Source organism: Mugil cephalus, chromosome 17 (genome assembly GCF_022458985.1).
Source record: "Mugil cephalus isolate CIBA_MC_2020 chromosome 17, CIBA_Mcephalus_1.1, whole genome shotgun sequence".
NCBI lineage: Eukaryota > Metazoa > Chordata > Actinopteri > Mugiliformes > Mugilidae > Mugil > Mugil cephalus.
In genome coordinates this window covers 17529154-17548248 of record NC_061786.1, presented here as the reverse complement: position 1 = coordinate 17548248, position 19095 = coordinate 17529154, and the positions used below count along the sequence as shown (strand labels likewise).

At 41.4% G+C, this 19095-nt stretch overlaps 1 protein-coding gene across 1 annotated transcript; it reads left to right on the top strand.

Moving 5' to 3' along the window:
- The first annotated feature begins 6135 nt into the window (after positions 1 to 6135).
- On the top strand, positions 6136 to 11049 carry crip1 (cysteine-rich protein 1). Its single transcript, XM_047610158.1, has 5 exons — positions 6136 to 6306; positions 10055 to 10149; positions 10265 to 10322; positions 10636 to 10681; positions 10837 to 11049. Exons 1-4 carry the CDS (start codon positions 6267 to 6269, stop codon positions 10674 to 10676), a joined length of 234 nt encoding a protein of 77 aa, XP_047466114.1. The 5' UTR covers positions 6136 to 6266; the 3' UTR covers positions 10677 to 10681; positions 10837 to 11049.
- The last annotated feature ends 8046 nt before the right edge of the window (positions 11050 to 19095 follow it).

Here is a 19095-nt window from a genome sequence, read left to right as displayed (position 1 = left end):
CCCTGCGCAGACCCCGATCCATCAATGTGTATAATTACAGTGCAGCTCACATAAATCCAACATAAACCCAGGAAAAAATAAATAAATAAAAAATCAAGGAGGTTATTTTGAGACCCAGGACAAGAAATATAGCGGGCTCGTTTTGCAGCTCTGCAAGTAATTTACCTTCTTCTTCTCCTCATGGACCATTAATCTTCAAGAAAATTGAAAGGCCCCTCTTATTTTCTCTTAATTTTCTGATTAAGGGCGATTGCAATTTAAACATCCAGTTTCTCTGCTTCAGATATGGCCACAGTGAGGTCACTGCACGAGCCTATGCATATGTTTTAAATGACGGGATTACAGCACAAACAAATGTGCAGCTCTAGGCTTCCTGAAATGCAAAGTAAAACAAATTTTCTAAAAAAAAAAAAAAAGAAGAATAAGAAGAAACAATAAGCCATAGGCCTAGCATGTACACATAGGCAAATTCTCCTCAACAGCTGCGTCCAAAGATGGCAGAGAATCCGTAAAAACAATGGAAGGCTTTAATGCAGATCTGGTGAAGTCATGATAAGTGGCGCCTGGTTGTATGCACTTTATTTACATTTCCTGTATGGGTTTGTTTGCTCTTGAGCTCAGCCTCACCTTATGTGAATCATTTTTATGTTGTCAAACTAACTGTAACACGTAAAACACAAAATCCGTCACCGTTGCATCACTTACCATCCCACACCCCTTCCAAATACATGACTTCATCGGAGCCGCCATAAGCGGCTTTAACTCCGCAAAAACCTTTCAATTTGAGCTGCCCTTGTATGCAACGACGTGCTGATGTGCATTTCTGCGCTGTCAACTGTGCACATGGGCGGACGTCTTCATGTGGTAGCGATTTTGTGAACCCCACTGTACTTGATTAGTGATGTAGAACACGAAACCTCCTTGTTAATCTCACCTAATTTAAGGGAGCGGAGACGATCGCCGCGAGACGTAATTACAAAGCGGCAACGCATCAACCGCACTGGCTGGACGAATGTGCGGGCCGCTGAGGCGTGACCCCCTCGGCTACCTGGGCGGCTGTTAGAGATTATCACAATGATTAATATGCGGAGGGCAGAGCTTCTGGCTGGCATCTAATGGAAACCTTCCCATGAAGAAAATTACATGGTGATATTCCCATCCCAAGTACCCTGGAGATTAGTGGTCGCCCTACCAAGGCCAAGTAGACTATGAAACACCTGATTATTTATCTGGTCTTGCTGGTATGGAGCCTCTGCACTTAAGCCACAGAGATGAAACGTGATTTTTTTTTTGGTTTGCCTCTTAGCAAATTACATTTATGACACCTCGTTGTCAAAGACTGAAACATGTGACTTTTATCCTTCGTGTTTCCTTCATATTTGCTTGATGATTTCTGTTGTTACAGGGCGTAACCAGCCTATCCTTTCCCCTTTAAGGGAGGCGGCCTTGTGGCTAATTTGAGTGTGACACAAGCAACTAGTGTAGTGTTGTTGTGGGAAGTTGTGTCCTGCTGAAGAACTCTTTAACCAGCCAAAAGTGTCAGTATTGTTTTTATATTTTATATTGACGAGCAGCTTGTAAGCCAAGGAGTGACCATAAAGCGTTTTGTGTTGGCACTGAGGGTGCAAATAAGGCCTCTGGTTCACAAAGTTACAAAGTCCTGGTCCACCAACTGTGGGATTAATTAAAGGATTATCTTATCTTGATTAGCCTGGACAGTAAACTAGCTATCAGCAACGTACCAGGCGACGAAAGGGGCTAGCCTAAAATTAGAGGGTTTGTTTTCCCTGACAAAGGGATTTTAAAAATGTTAATGATTCAACCTGCACTAGGATGTGTACTAATTTTACAGCCAATCAAATTTCTCTAATTCCCCAGTGTTTCTTCTTCACCAGCATTGATGCTCAAACATGTATAGGCTGTAGTAAAAATGGATGAAGCGTCTCCACTTCCTCCCATTGGTGAAACTGAAGCTATTTTTCCCGGGGATACGGGCAGCGCCATCTTGTTTGGAGCCAGAGTCTGTGGTCCCAGAGTGGAGCCATGTTATCGATGATCTGTATAGCGGTTGTCAAAGGCAACTGTCAATGATCATAATTGTCACTGCCTGTTTCCATAGACCCTTTCGAGGTTTGTAATGAGCGTGATGTTTTTTGAGGGGCGGGGCTTAGCTGGAGGCAAAATATCTCAAACACTATGGCCTCTAAATGCTGGTTAGCATACTTCAACGGACTGTTTTGGTGAGAATTGACGAGGAAAACGCATATTTTATTCAATATATGAATACACTCACTCTCGAGACCGTGAGTGTTATTTTAAAACGTTGACTCTGACTGATGGGACTATATTCATCGACCCCTACACTCTCACTCACTGGATGGACGATTTGACCAAATGAGGACACGGAGGGGACAAAATCTGGTCTGTCTTTATCAAATGAAGCCTCTTGTACAAAGATATTACAAGAAGTGAGTGGAAACACTGTGCTGCTTGGGCACCCCTGAAACACGTAGTTAACGCTGCATTAGCATGTATCAGGAATCCTCCAAATAATGATTAACTTAATGTAATTTCAGTCTCAATTTAATCTAACCCATAACGTTATCCAGACTAAAACTGATTGCGAATTACATATTAATTTGACCTGATATGAAATGTGTGCTACAACAGAGTTGTTGATTAATGTCTCACTTCAAAGTCATCTATGACTGGCGGTGGCTGGTATGCGATAAAACTTCAAGTTACTGTTTTTGTTTTGGCAAAACTGTGTTTTGGCACCAAAAATACAGCGAGACGACATTTTCCGGGTTGAAAGTGACAGTGTTTGCCTCAATCTCCCCTCTGTTTTGCCTCCAGCTAACGTTGTGACGTCACAGTGATGTAGGCCATGAAGGAGTCTATAGCAATAAATTAACAACAAAAACAAAAAAACTCCTTGAAAAGAAATATATTTTGATGTGTACTTTAGTTCATGGAGTAGGTGGAGCTTATAGCCTAAACTGCAGAAAACGCCACTAGGGGGAGCTCCACATGCTTTGTTTTCTTGTCATGGCATCCACTTTTATATAGACTTATATATAGTCTGTGGGTAATTGGAGCAGCCCCTTTGGGTGTGGTGTGTTTCCCTGTTTATGTAGCTGCAGGAAAATTGTAAATATGCTAAAACAAACAGGCACTGTGCTAACTCTTTCTTGGGGAATGTTTAAAATGTCATGTTGATTATCTCAGACCATTTTCCAAGAACAGAGCAACAAAAAAAGCACAAAATTGCTGTGCTATGCAGTCTGTCTGCTTTTTGTTTGGTTGCTATGGCGCTTTTGTGCATCCTCAAGGGGTTTGTTATCTTTTGGAAGTCACTCAAGTGTGGTGGAGTACTTTTATTCTTTAATGGGCAGGTGTGCCCAGGTTTAATGTCCTGCTTGCAATGACAGCTCATAAAATAAACAGATCAAACTCTTATTCACACATGCATGCATGCACACACAGATTACAACTCAAAAACAACTTTCTAAACGTACAGTTCGGGTCAAAAGTCGCCCTGGGGTTGGGTGTGATCTACATGTGCGGTAATGATTACACCGGAATCCCAGTTTGAGAGTCGACTGACATCATCATCCTCATGATGGTGCAATCACAAGACAGCAACTTGCAACCAAAAGAAATAAACAAAAAAGCAGTTGTGCAGCTATCCCTCCACTGGATTTAGATTTCTGAGTTAAATTCCTCTCCCTTTTCATTGCACCTTCAATAAAACTGTGTGTGTTTTGGCTTGTTTGTTCCAAGAACGGTCCAAAAATCCCTCCTGAACATTGAACACGTCTGATCTGCAGCTACTGGACATGCATACTTCTTTTATTGCTGCTAAAGGAGGTTCATTCAATTCTTAGGTCCAAGTTTTCTCTCCCTTTTCCTATCAGCGCTGTGCATGTTTAACGGGTGTGTTCAGAAGGAACTCGAGAGATTAAAACCGTTTGTGAAGATCGGATCAAACTTTAAATGTGCATAAAAACCAGGTGAATCCAAAGAATACGTTTTCTTGACGTGTAAAGACAGAGAGCACCGGCTCCACAAAGCTCTTTCTGTGAAACAAAGGCGTGTGTGCAGCCAGTGCCTGCTTTGTGGATTCACTTCCTTGGATTATTCATCAGGTGGGCCACTCAGCGGTTAATAGATAGGTGGAGTCATGTGAGGTTATGACCGAGTGGCGGGGAGGCCCTTTACAACACACATCAGAGAGTAAATAATAAAAAGGTTCTGCCCAGCTTTAGTTTATGATTTAATGTCATAGATATTGATCTCTTATGACAGTGCTGCAATAAATCACACAGTGGGTGTGCTCTTGTTTTGGCTTCAACTGTTGGTGGTGTGGGGGGGGGTTGAAGCAGACATTTAAACCTGAATGGCAATGCAGAAGAAAGACTTTTTGTATGAAAAATTTAGTGTTTGTTCCACAAATGCATTTTAATTAGTGGACTATGAAGCCCCCTAGTTATCACATCCAGGTCGCAGACCCTGCACTTTAGCCACACTCAGTGCGTTTACATGTACTTGAAAAAAACGAATTATTGCCTTAATCGGACTATAACAGGAGAATTTAAGTGCATGTAAACAGTTACTCTGATTAAAATCACCCAGATAATGCGATTGGAATCGGGAGTTTTCATCGGATAATGCGTGTGCGCATGCTCCGCCACGAAAGCCGATAAGAAGAACCGTCTGAGGGATAGAGCGGATCTTACCTGCAGCAGAAGTAGCGCCAACATTACGTACAAAATTAAAAAATGTACTAATATCCGTCTGGTTGTTGTTTGAAATGCCGGTCCGTCGCATGAACGACTCTTGTTTATCATATCACGTAATAGGTCAACCCGGAAATCGGGCCGTATTAACGTGGTATTAACCCGCTGAAACGACACGTATCGCCACCTAGTGTGGAAGAGGAGAACATTTATTCGATTTTCTTGCGCTGCATGTAAACTGGGACAAGGACTGTAGTGAGAAAGTCGAATTTTGAGCATAGCTCGATTAAGCTCCGCATGTAAACGCACTGACTGATATCAAAACCTCATTAATGTATACGGGCGGTTTCATGGTCACCTACTCTTTTATAAGGGGCTAGTGGCTCTTAGCGGCTTGACTGTTTAAATCACAGGGGTCTTTGGTTGATTAGACATTTTTATATATATATATATATATTCATTTCCCCCCACAAATTTAAATATATTTAAATACACATTAACACGAATCCAACCTATTTTAGTAAAGGGATAGCTTAATATTGAATGCAAAATACTAATAATGATGTATGTTTATAAATAGCACTAGGCCGAGTTTAATATAGAACACATAGTAGGTAGCGGGTCCCTTTCTCCATCAGTTTGGTGGTCCAAACTGATGGAGTTTTGGACCCCTGGTTTAAATTATCAGAAGGTGGGATAAGAGACATGAGACTTTCAAAATATCAAATATTTAGAAAATATCTAATCATCCTGTGACTTTTAGCATCAGATCATGAACCATTTTGTAGTAAAAAATACAATAATAGAAAGAAACACACACATTTGTAATTATAGTATACATATTTAGTCCCTTACCAAAACATTGGGTACACTTCCTTTCTCTTACAATGCTCAGTTTAAACAATTCAACCGTATGACTGTTTTTGGAACGTGTAGTTTGTGGTGCCGTTAAACTGGATCGAAGTAAGTGTTTTTGTTATTTAAAATGGGCTTGTCAAAACAGTAGAAACGTGGATCACACAATTTCATAGTTGTGGGAAGCACAGGAAAATGAAAGCACAGTTGAATCAGCAGCTCTCTCTATTGTTTTAGACGAATGCTGAATATCAAAACCTTTGTGAAAATAAGATTTAGTGCAATACTGTTGTTGTATAAGAGCGGTCAAATGAGAGTCCAAATCCTTTCTTAATGTCTTTACAACAGGGAAAATCTGAATCCTTATCATAAGCTCTTTTAGAAACGTATTTATTTAACAATAAAAGCTGTAGAGGCATAATTACTCCACGTGATGCGTTCTGCTCGTAAACACAGATCCAACTCTGCCGAAGCCTCTCCCACTGCTAGAAAAAAAAAATAAAACTTTGAGATGAACTATTTCCTCGGTGGTATAAATACAGGAGGAGCGCACATCTGCACTTCACAGCGAGGCGTGGTTAAGCAGAGCGGACAGGTGCGACAGTTAGTGCAGCTGCAGGATACTTCAACAAACTTCTCTCCTTTACGCACACACACACAACAGCAGCAACAATGCCCAAGTGCCCAAAGTGCCAGAAGGAAGTTTACTTCGGTAAGTTTATCATTTTTGTTTTTTTTTCTTTTACTTGCAGGAATATCTCGGGTTTCTTTGCGTTTCCTGTTTTAAGAAAGCGGGTTTTCTGGGGGCATATGAGGACACAGGAAGCTTAAGTTAGGCAACGACGTGACACATTGAGAGATACGTGGCTTTAAACTGTAAAAGAAGTTTCGAAAATAGTTAATAACGCGCGTTTTTAATTGTGTGGAACTTAAATCAGCCATTCTTATGGACACGCAATATTAATATCACGTAAGGAAAAAACAAACCCCGCTACAAGTATAAACGACGTTATCTGGCAGAATGCTTCCTGTCATTGCTTTATTATCCGTCTGTTAATAGTTACACGAGGTGTTGCCAATTTAGCTATTTTACGCACTTACAATATTCAGCAGCTACCGAGTAAAATAACTGCAGTGGAGGCCACCTGAAAGTTGAGGAAATTAAAACTTCTACTTAAATAGAGGTCTATAAATAAAAGAATAAAGAAAAATATAATAACATGACACTGATTTGTGCAATTCTGCGTCTTACAGTAAAGTTTGCTAATAAAACTTTTAATGAATGCAGGGAATTGAACAAAATTAGCTTATTTTACTCTTATTGTACTCTTTGCGTACTTCAGGATACCAGTATCATTCAAATGCATGCAAATGTAACACAAACTTAATCTTAACTGCCAGTTTTGGAGTATAAAGTGCATTATTTCACTCAGAAATCAAAGCATTAATCAGCAACAAATTCAGCTTCTCAAGTACTGGTTAACTGTACCATGTAAGAGTGTTCTGCTGGTATAACTGGAACTGTTAATGCTGTATGCGAGCATTTGTGCAGCCTCTAAATGCCACTGCAATCTGTAACCGTTCTTGTTATCAGGTTACTGTGGAGTTTAAGATCTTTGCTCCCGCTAGTAATTGAGTTGTCCTCCTCTATGACTGATGAGCAGCGTGAATAATAACTAGAGGAAGCAGCACCTCCGCACAGTCTTGTAGGTCCCCGGCCATCAGAGCAGGGGACTAATTACAGTGTCCGGGGGAAGAAAGGGACAGCTCCATTTTATTTGCGTCTCAATCCATTTACCACACTGCCTGCGGCGAGGTAGTTTAATAGATAAAATGTTCTCCGGAGAGACGCACGGATGCCGAAGCCAGTGCAAAATCCGAAGCCAAGTCTTTGGACTGTCAAGTCAGATGAATGGATCCGTGGGACTGGGGAGCCATGCTTTCCATTCTTCCTTTTCACGGATAAACTCTCCCCTACTGGCCAACACAAGCAAACTAATTAGCTTCAGCCAGAACAAGCCAACAAGTTATTTTCCATGCAGGAAAAAAAGGGGGAAGTTCATTCCCGAAATGTCCTCAGGGAAAAGTAGCCTGAAACAAAGCTTTGTGTTATTTGTGTCAACGCACCAATTATATTGTATGCGTCAATTTCCCACCTCACCGCATCTTTAAACTCTGTCTGCTGCATCACACCTCACAACTTCACTCCCCTCCCATCTACCTCCGTTGCCGTCAGCTGTCTTAAAGTTGTACAGATGGAAACAATCCGGCTACCGCTGCCTGTTTGAATGATGGCGGTCCAAAGATTTGCTGGAAACTCTTCAAACTCTATGCCTAGTGCGTTGAATGCCTTGGAACAGCAGTATAGAAATTATATATAGAGGGCGTCAACAGAAGCAATGTTTCACAAAATAATGAATAAACCACAAACCTCCTTTTCCAGTCATTCCCACTGAAAGAATTTATTTTTGATAGATGTTTTTTAATATCTCAAAAGCTCAAGTTCATCAACTTTAAAGAAACTTTTTTGGAAAAATTTGCCCTTTTTATGTGTTCAGGGTCATTTCTCCAGCAGCAGCAGCTACAGCTAGTTAGCTTAGCTTAGCTGAAATACCAAAAAAATAAAAACAAAATGTATTCACTGATAAATCGTTGGATAAAAGACCCTCAAAATACAAAATGTTATAATAAGGCACCTTCAAATCCACCAGTAGAGATATTTTAGGACTTTTGGGGAAGCTAAGCTAGCTGATTCACTGTTTCCAGGTTTTTTTTTGAACAGCAGCAGGCTAAGCTGTACAGATTCGATGTACAGATGTAACATTGGTATTGACTTTATTAAGTTTATTCCCAAATTGCAGAGTCACCCCAGTTGCTGGTTAGCTTAGCGTATACTGGAACTGGACAGGCTAGCCAAGTTATTCTTGGCTAGCTTGTCCAAATGTAATAACTGTCCACAGAAGACAGCTAGCAGTTATTTCTAACTAGGCTAGACAATCTTGAGTTAACAATTGTTTCCGGTTTTGTGCTAACACACCTTCATATAGTTTTCCACGTCAGCGTTTAAAAAGTAGTCTGTTTCCTAAATGTTAGGCTACTCCGTTAAACTTTACTGGTGTTAGCTTGACTATGAAATTTATTTCCAAAATGTGAAGCTAGCCCGCCTTTCTTAAGTAGATAGCAGCTTGTTACCTTAGCTTAGACCGGAAACAGCTGGAAACAATTAACGGCTATTCTTAGCTGGTCCGTCCGAATGTAATAACTCTCTCCAGGTTTAATGCTAAGCTAAGCTAACACCGCCCCTAGCTGGGTCTTTTCTGTTCTGTATTGTTCACATGAAAAGCAAATAAGTTTACTACGATAAGGAAGACTGTGCTCTTACAAGCGTCTCTATGAATCATTTGTGTGAGGAAATGATATGGTGTGAAATTCCATTTGGAATTGTGTGTTTGTGTACATTGGACCGCTTCCAGCAGTCCCTTCACTGAGAATTAATTTCAAAAGGATTTTGTATTATTCTTCAGTTCATCACACCTGTTTCTTAAGAGCTTCTTGTCATGTCATAAAGTGTGCAAAAAAAAAAGTGCTTATCAGATTCATATGTAAAACACCGTATATGGGACGTTACAGCAGGCAATCAAGTTGGACTCCGCTAGTTCAGGTCAGAGTTCAGTGTTTGTTATTTGGAGGACAGGAATTATTTTTGGAGTTGTTGTGTGATGAAGATGGCCTCGGAGACTGACCTCGCCTCGGAGCACTTTCTCCGCCTCTGATGCCTGTTGCGTAATCTTGTGCCGCAACACATGTTGTTTCCTGACATTTTGGAGGTTACTGACTTCACCGGTTATTTTCATTCTTTGGTGCACATCCTATCTTTTCTGACCTTCTGTGAAGTAGTTTTTTTTTTTTTTTCTTTTTAATCTGCAAATGTTTGCCCTCTTCAACAGCCACACTCTAGTTTCACATCTCCATTTCCATCATTTTGTGCGCTTGGCTTCAGCGATCACGTTGCATGCAACAATGTTTTCCTGCGTGATCACGAGCCTCAAATATCATGTTAATTCTTATGCTGTAAAGTCCTAGAAACAAACAACAAAACAAGACTGTTGAGTTTGGTTCATTCTCACTTTTATGGCCCGTCTGACGGGTGTTTACAGATCAGCCCTCGGAGATAAAGACGGCTTTTATCAGAGTTTATGAGGCAGGAGGAGTGGAGATTCCTCAAGGACACTCAGTCCCTTTTTTCCTCCCTCAAGTACCACACCCAGCAATGTTCTCAAGCTGATCTTATAAAAGTGTATCTGATATAAAACAGACTGAAATTCACAACACAGTGAGCTCATGCATGCCTCGCAGATACGATCACGTGACGCATCCGTCTCCTCTCCAGACGACAGCGTCTGAGCTTGTCTGTAAGTTGCAGATGTTTTTTATTAATTTTTTGTTTGTTTGTTTTGTAGCTGAGAGGGTGACATCCCTGGGAAAGGACTGGCACAGGCCCTGCCTGAAGTGCGAGAAGTGCAACAAGACGCTGTCAGCCGGCTCACATGCTGAGGTGAGACATCTGGAACATACGACATAAAGTTATCGAACAAACTCAAACAAATGAACAAACTCAATCTTTCTTTTGGTGTTTTGACATTTAACCGATGAAACGTTGCTTCTTGCAGCATGAAGGCAAGCCTTACTGTCACAACCCCTGCTACGGTGCGATGTTTGGACCTAAAGGTGAGCGCGTCCTCCACAGATAATCCTTGTCGCACAATGAAAGAACTCACTGTTACCTCCTCACATCACAATCACAACATGTACACTTTTAACTGCTCTAAAAATAAGAAGCCTCTTGGGTGCCCCGTCACCTTTGATCCTAAGACTTTGATTCCTATCTGATAGCTGTAAATTGTTTTTTATCAAAGCACATGTTATCAGCTGATAGGATTACACACTCCATAAACTAATTTCTGCATCAGATTCCTGTCATAATTGTTGGCCGTCTTGTCTTCGCAAATTCAATTTTACCTTTGTCTTTGTTCCTGTCCAGGGTTTGGACGCGGTGGAACCGAGAGCCACACCTTTAAATAGACGAGGTAAGGTTGGCATGTTTGATTCAAGTATTAATTTGCTTGTATTTGTTCCCGTCATATATTTTCATTATATTTACATAGACCTGGACGTTAAGCAAATCGATACTAGTACTTTGCCCCAGTCTGATGTGAGTTTTCTTTGTCTGCTTCATCTGCAGTAAAAATGTTTCCCTGGAAGCTAGATGGAGGAAGGCAGCACGCTCGGACATCGTGTTAAAGACGAAACAGACGTCGGAGGAAATAATGTCGTGTGCATATGCTGTTGTTTTATGGGTTTTCTGATTTTTGTATTTCCACAATGTCCAATGAAGCGCTTGATATTCTGTTTTTAAGGTGGACAGACTAATTAAACACCTTGTAAAATTGTAAAATTGCACACTTTTATTTGTGGTTCTCATTGTCAGCTCATGTTTACATTTAATGCATTTAAAGCGAGGTTTGTTTGCTAAGATGCAACACGAATGCACCACTTCCACTGAGCTAAAAGAAAGAAAATATCTGGAAATTGATGATCCGCTTAGTGTTTGTCCAGTTTGTCCAGTAACACACGTCAGTGCTAAGCCAAGCGGCACATTTCCAATAAGTTTGCCAACTGCAGTTCCTCTGATGGCCACTAGAGGCAAACCTCATAAATAAATACGTTTACAGTCTAGTTTAAACACCAGTTTTGCCCTCTATAGCTATTTATAGGTGATTTTTTCATTTTTATACCAAGAATTAAAGATTAAGCCTTAAAATTATGCATAATTAAAGGTGTGGCCATTTGAGTTACAAGAGGATGTCGTCACTAAGCTCCATCTCTTATACATTTTTGTAATAGCGGGGTATTAGGATTAAAATGCATGAAAAACTTGGGCTCAAGTATGGGCTCCAAGTCACAATATTTCCAGCTGACAAGCTACTTTTAACGTTAGCAGTTAGAGATGATTCTAATAGGCATATTAGGATAGTTTTCTACAAGAATTTTATAAATGTGTGACAGTTTGGAGAGATAGAATAAGTCTAATTCTTCATCTACAGGGACACATAAATACACAGGATGACATGTCAATGTGACAGGACATATTTCCAACGTGGTCTGACTAAGGCATGACAAACCACAACTACATCAGTGCACACTAAATCCAAAAACAACCAGATTCCCACATCATTTACACTTTTTAAAAAAACGTTTTATGTACATAAACCTTCACTGTACATACATAACACACTTCAGCTTCATTTCAGAGTTCAATCAGTTCTAAATCTCATTTCACGCGCGTTATGACTGAGTGAATAATATTTTTAGCAGTGCCATTTGTCAAACCCGGCTCGTGCTCATGATGCATTGTGGGAAGCGGCTGAGCCCCAGAGCAGCTGCGGCCGGCCTGAGCCTTTGCAGATCGACCAGATGCTTCCTCCTCGTTTCTTTCTGGGCCAGTCTGTTTCCAGTCTCTCCCACTCTGCGAGGCCGCCCCTCACTGCCCGTGAACCTCGCAGCAGCCGCCGCCGCCACCGCTGCCGCCTTTGTGCCCCTGCCATCGTGGCCTAACGGTTGCTGCGGCAACAGACACAAACAAGCCCCAACAGAGAACCAGTGTGCCCGTCTGTCTGGCCTTGTCTCTGCAACAAAGACGCTCGCTGTCGCAGGAAAAAAATCTTGACCAGAATGAAAACATGCAGAGGATGTTTGGCAGCGTGGCGTGTTTCGGTTTCTTCTCCAAACTGGCTGTGAAGCACAAAGAGGCAACAGCTTCTTCTTCTTCTTCTTCTTAAGTTACATGAGCTCAGGGTTGTGACAGTGGCCTGTGCTACAAGCTCGGGCTTCAACCTGCACCCTGCATTCACTTCTGTCACGTGTTTGTGGTGTTTGCTCAACAGTTTGTGGAGTTTTAAACCTTTATGGCCCGTGTCTCTCTGTGTGAGGTTTAGAAGAATGTGGTTTTCATTCAGCCAATCAGAGAAGATCAAGGAAACATTCTCAGGTCAAATCAGGATCAAATGTGGTCTACTAGGTCCACCTCTGCATTAACACTTCAACGCATTAAGCATAACTACTTTTAGGTACCACGATGTTGTGTAATGTGCCTAAATCAGCCCTCATGTTGTAATGGTCTGTTTATACATGTTTATATTTGTTTAGCACTTAAGGGCATATTTGTTAAATTCATTAATCTTGATTCACTACCCAAATATTTCAATGAGTGCACTATCAATAATAATTAATGCAGTTTCAGACACACGTTTGTATTTAGGTGTCTGAAAAACTTTTTAATTCATTGCCAAAAAAAAAAAAAAAAGCGGTACAAGCATTTGTCTTCCTTTTCAACATCACTTTTAACTTTTCCTAGCGCCACCAACAGGTGAAAGTTTTCTAAGCATTGTCATCTCTTGCATCTGTGCAACTTTCAGCTAACGTGCTAAAAGAACAAAGTGAACAAAGTCAGCATGTCAGTTAATTGTCAGCATGTTAGCATTGGCAGTGTGAGCCTGTTAGCATGCTTAGCTGTAGATTTTAGCTTCCCTTAGCTTTTGTGTTGTGCAGCCGATTGCACAAATATGTGCACATATGCAAGCATTAGCAACTACCAGACAGTCTATTTATAGTTTACCTACTACTGGGGTGCATAGTGACAACATTCATGGTTTAAACATTAAAATATGACTACATTATCATCATATTTGTAAGAATTTATTTCAGTAGCACATTTTAAACACAGCTTTATGACCTGAAATGAATGCATTTTTGACAAAGTTAAAGGGAGTATGATGAAAATAGGAACAGGATTTGAATAAAATACAAATGGTGTCTCAAACTGAATAAGAAAAACAAAAGTGAGTCAATCACAAGTACAGATACATATACAGAATATATAGCTAGACTGTATGATGTTTGCAACAGCACCTGAAAAGTCTTGTCTGTGTTTCAATTTTTTTTATCCTCTGATATCAATACTTCTAATTTTATCATGCAAATATCTTTTTTTTTTTTTTGCACAGGAAATACCACACTGTTGTCATGGTGATACCTCCAGATGTTTTTTTGGGGGGGAAAAACCTGCAGCCTGCAGGAGTTCACAGCTCGATGGCGAGGGTGATAAGAGGCTCTGGCGCTTTAAAAAGTGACTATTATTAGAGCAAATACCCTCTGCACACGTAGTAATAACACATTAAGGAGAAGAAGAAGAAGCAGCAGATATATTTCTGGCTCCTTCTAACAGCATGTACTCGACCGGGCATAATTTCCTGACGTGATAGCAACGGAAGCATCACGCGGGGACTGAGCGCATTAATAAAGCGCTCACGTTGACTTGCGCTGCACTTAAAGTGAAGTCTTACCAGTTTTCTTCTGTCAAGGAGGAAGCTGGAGTAATTTGCCAACAAAGACCTGCTGTGTCAGCGTGAATCACGAAGCTGTAAAATTAGACCGGTGGACCTATTAAGGGTTGGAAAATAAGTGTCTCACGGCCATAGCTTAGGCACACTTACCTGGGTGGGCAGGATATCACTTGAGAGGCTATAATAAAACAAAATATATCTGCAAGAGGACATGTTCCAAGACTTATATTTAATGTCCTGCAAATGCTAAACAGGGGTTAAATAAAGAAGAAGTGAGAAGTATCACACGGCGGTGGAGGAAGCTTTCAAATCCTTTACGAAAGCAAAAACACAAACTGTAAAAATACTTCTACTTTACTACCACTTTATTATTATATTTACTATTTATGCACAGATAAGTACGTGGCTTTGTAGTTAAGATTTCACAACATGGAAATATACCTGATTTGCATGAAGCAGAGCATCTTCAGATCACTTGAGTCAAGATGATTAGCACAGCATGTCTGTCCTTACTGGTTTAACTCCCCTCTCATTAAAAAACAAAAGACAATATGTAAGAGAACACAACCCACGGATGGAGGATTACAAAAGGATGTTTCATATCCTTGAGCTTAACACTGAATACTTTAACCTGAATCAGATGTGTGAAGCCAAGGACCTCTGCCAGGTCATATATGGACCGCTTTACAAATGAACACACACACATTAGCCTCCGCCAACGCGCTGACATCTGTTTTTTTTTTTTTTTTTCCTCTCTACCAGACTGGACCACTTAAAAATTTACAAAGTGAAAATAATCTTTAAGCTGTGAGGAAAAATTTCCAGCCCGGTAAACCTGTGTGATTTCAGAGCGTTAAAAAAGAAAAGACGTGAACAGGAAGTCGACCGTATAGTTTTCACTGTTAGTACAAAATGTGGCAATATTTTTTTCCCTCGTTCCCATTAGTTTTGCTTTGGTGGAAGTAATTCAGACGATGTTACGGTAATAAAGTTAAGTGCACGATTACGTACGTGATGTAAAGTTGGCTGAGAAAGCAGCTGTTTAAAAAAAAAAACCTTCAGACCTCTGCTTTTAACTCCTCTGTTTGATTATTAACAAAATTTTGAGGTTGAAATGCTAAAATAATTTGGGTCATTGGGTTATTTAAACATGCACATTCATTTTAAGGAAGCAAATCAGAAACCACTGCAAGAGTAGTTTCATAATTGGTGTAATATGCTTTTTTAGCCTAAATTATAAAGTTAATGTGGAAGTGAAGATGCCAGTGATCATTAGTTCATACAAAGAAAGAATGGTTCGCATTTTGTCCTCCTTATTGTGCACAATGTTTAGGTTATTATTACCCCCTGCTTGATGGATTTACTAGACACAGATGGCTAAGTCGTAAGAGGAGACACTGACTAGGTGTTTAGCGTCATAAAAGGAGAGTCTTCATTATTTCTGTGTGACAGGAATGTGGGTTAGATGTAGTCATCTACTTGACGTGTATTCTCAGCCGTGGGAAATTAGCTGTGAGGAGTCTTAAACTTCTAACCCTTCAGTAGTTTTTGTATTATTCATGTGTCCAGGGTGCTGTAAACATAGCAGCTTTGGAGTTAGCTAGGCTAGCAGTTCGCACTTGTTCCCAGTCTTTATACTAAGCTAGGCTAACCCAGGGCTGGTTGTCCAATCTGCCCATTCATCATCTATTCTACACTGATCCGGCATAACATTATGACCACTGACGGGAGAAGTAAATAACGTTGAGCATCTTGTGACAATTCAATGTTCTTCTGGGAAACTTTTAGACCTGACGTTCATTCTTGTTCATGTTACTTAGACCTGTACCACCCACCTGGACCAGACCAGGCACCCCCACCCCCTTAGCAATGACACTCCTTGATGGCAGCAGCCATCCCCAGCAGGATGCAGCCTGACGCACACACAAAATTGGTGTGTATCCAACATTACCAGACACCACAGGACACCCTCAGAAGGCCCATGTCCATTCTCTGATGACACACAACAGTTTTGGAGGCACAAGGGAGACCTACACAGTATTATTCAGGAAGGTGGTCATAATGTTTTGCCTGATTGGTGTGTAACATCCTATCCTTTGAAAAATGTCTGGGAGGACTTGAGCCTCTCCCATTGGGTAAGAGCCAGGGTGCATTGTTGAGAAATTTGTAAAACGCTTCTTGCACAACCTCATCTTGAGAAACAGTGTCTCTGGGAGCGTCTCCAGACCTGAGGAGCATCCCCGAGCGGCCTCTCGAATCCCGACGCTCCAAGCTTTGTCGGATCGGAAGCCGTGGAGTTCGGTGAGAAGAACCTGGTCCTCATTTGCGTGACACAGTTTGGTCTCTCCTTCACCTCCTCCATTCATTTCCCTCTCTCCTCTCCACCCCCTGCTTCTTTCTCTGTTTCCATCTTCATCCTCCTCCATCCTCCCTCAAAATGTCTGCCTTCTACCCCCACCCCCTCTGCATCTCATTTAATAGGATTGGGCTGGAGTTGATTAGTGCAGCTGGATGTATCTGTTTCCACTGCAGCGCTCTGCCTCGGCACATGTGTATAAATAAACCCTCTGGCGTTGTAATTGCTAATAAGGATCCAGTGTGTGTGTGTGTGTGTGTGTGCAGAGGAGATGAGCTGCTGCCATGAACACTTGTATGGAAGCCAGCTCCCTGTAAACACACACACACACACACACACAGAGAGGGGGGATATAGCAGCCACTCAAGCCCAGGAGGAAGCCTCAGTGCTGGGGTAGATAATGAGGCAGGCAGGCCTCTGAGTCTGGATCTTATGAGGAAATAAAAAAAACAAAACAAAAAAAAAAACATCTTGGTGCATCAATCATGGTTTTTTCCCCTTGTTTAAGCTAAAGAACAAAAGTCTGGCGAACGCGCTCCAGTGTTCAGCACTGGAGGCCCATCTTCATACACTTTTCACTCCCCTCTACTTGTCTCTTTGTTGAAAAGCGGCACTGAAACAACAGTTTAAACAAATCAAATCAATCAAGAGCGGAGCGGCAGGGATCCTGGAAGCTGCAGTGAACGTCAGCGTCACAATAACGATGGTGTTAACCTAAAACCTGAACGATCGGATGACGCGTTGGTCTAGACTGCACAGCTTCTGGTGGAGGAGCAGACTCAGTGGAGTCCCTGGTTTGAATCCCACTCTCCGTCCACAGATGAAGGGACCTGGTGTGTGCGAACGAAACAAAGGAAACAGCTTTTTAAGTTTTCTGTCTGCTTGTAAACGTGCTCCGTTATTCCTGGAAGCCTCATCCAGGCCTCATTCTCAGGGCGTATCTCAGCAAACTATAAGGTGTGTTTGTGTAATTTGTGTAACATACCACCTAACAAAAGTGTACACCTGTAGAGTGACTGTAACTTTAAACGATGCAGCGTCTTTAGCTCAGCTAGCATGTAGCGTGATGCACGTGTAGATGGCTGCATAGTTAGCATGCTCTGTCGGGTTCTGTCTGAAGTTGGACACAAAAGGGGAGGCAGGAGTTGGAAACACATAAACTAGTGAACAAAAAGGTGCTGCAAGAAAGGAAAGGTATCCAAAAACAGACGAGGACCAAGACAAGATCTCAAGAAACACGAGGACATGACCTGCAACACAAACAGGGCTAACATCACCGATGACCTGACAGGAAAGGGTGAAAGTAATGGGACACAAGGAAAAAACAATCCAACAATCAAAGTGGGAAAACCCCCACAGGAATTAATTAAATATGAAAATAAAAACAAGGAACACAAGGAAAAGCAATTCTCTCCAGGTACTCTGCCCCCCCCCCCCACACACCATCCAGGGTCAGGCTGAGAGTCAGAAAGACGACGAGTGTTTGGTATATATATATGTATATATATAAATAATAATAAACCGCCACATTCATTTCCTGTGTTCTCTGGTCACATGTGATTTGAACCGTTATAAATAACCTCTCTTTCGCTCTCTCTCGTGTCCGTGTGATGGATGCTCTGCAGGAACAGACACTGCACAGGTTATCATTAAGCTGCAGGGAGGGTGCAGTTTTTCAAGCGACGAATGAGCTTTTGTGCAATTTTCTGATTCAGCGATTCCCACTAAAAAACTTCCAAAGCTCCGATGTCTAATATTCTCCAGCTGCGACACAGAGCCAGATAGAGTTGTGTTTTTGCACTCAGGATCCTTCTCCTCCCTTCCTTTGCCTCCTATTTGTCTTCCTCCTCCTCCTCCTCCTCCTCCTTCTCTTCTTTTCTTCCTCCCACGGTTTGGAAGAGGCAGAAAGAGTACGCCAGGACACATCTGAGCCGCATGCTGTTCTTGTTTGCCTTCTCCAAGATCGCCCTGCTGCTCACCCTGGTGGTGGTGGGAGTACGAAGCTCCCCTCCTCATTTTAACTCCATATTCAGATACGGTTAATCTCTAACATGGTTATTAAGACGCTTGTTTTTAGATGCTGCTTGTTTTCAGATGCCTAATGTGAAACAACATTAGGGAGAAAAAAATGTGGATAAAGAAGCAATAAACTGAAGGTTTTTCAAAACAAGAGACTTGTTTTTTTTTTAACTTAACTAGAAAAATGCTTCCTGGCATCAATGAACTACGTCAAATATCCAACAAAAGCTCAGCAACACCTGTCTTCATCCACCTGGATAGGTTTAATCAAATGACTCAAACCAGAAATGTACTTACAGAGTATAATAAACTATGACATGGATTTATAAATGTCACAAGATAAGATGTAAATTACATGCAACACGCAACCAGATTATCTTTGTAAATTTAAAATCACAGCACGGATTAAAACTGTAATTTCCTCCGAGACAATTTGGAATTTATGTCCTTTATAATAAGAAACATGATCGAACTCTTACATTAATGCATCGCAGCTCAGCTTAACTGCGTTACAATAGCGCCCCCTTCTGCTATTCCTGCGCGTCTCATGTGCATGAACTTCTGCAACAATGCTGCCCCCTAGTGGATCCCAGAGAAGTAGCAGCAGCAGCAGCAACAACAACAGCAACAATATCTCAACACACAGGTGTCAAACATAAGGCCTGCGGGCCAAAAGCGGCCAGTCAGAGGGTCAAATCTGGGCCACAGGAATAAAAATAGCTTC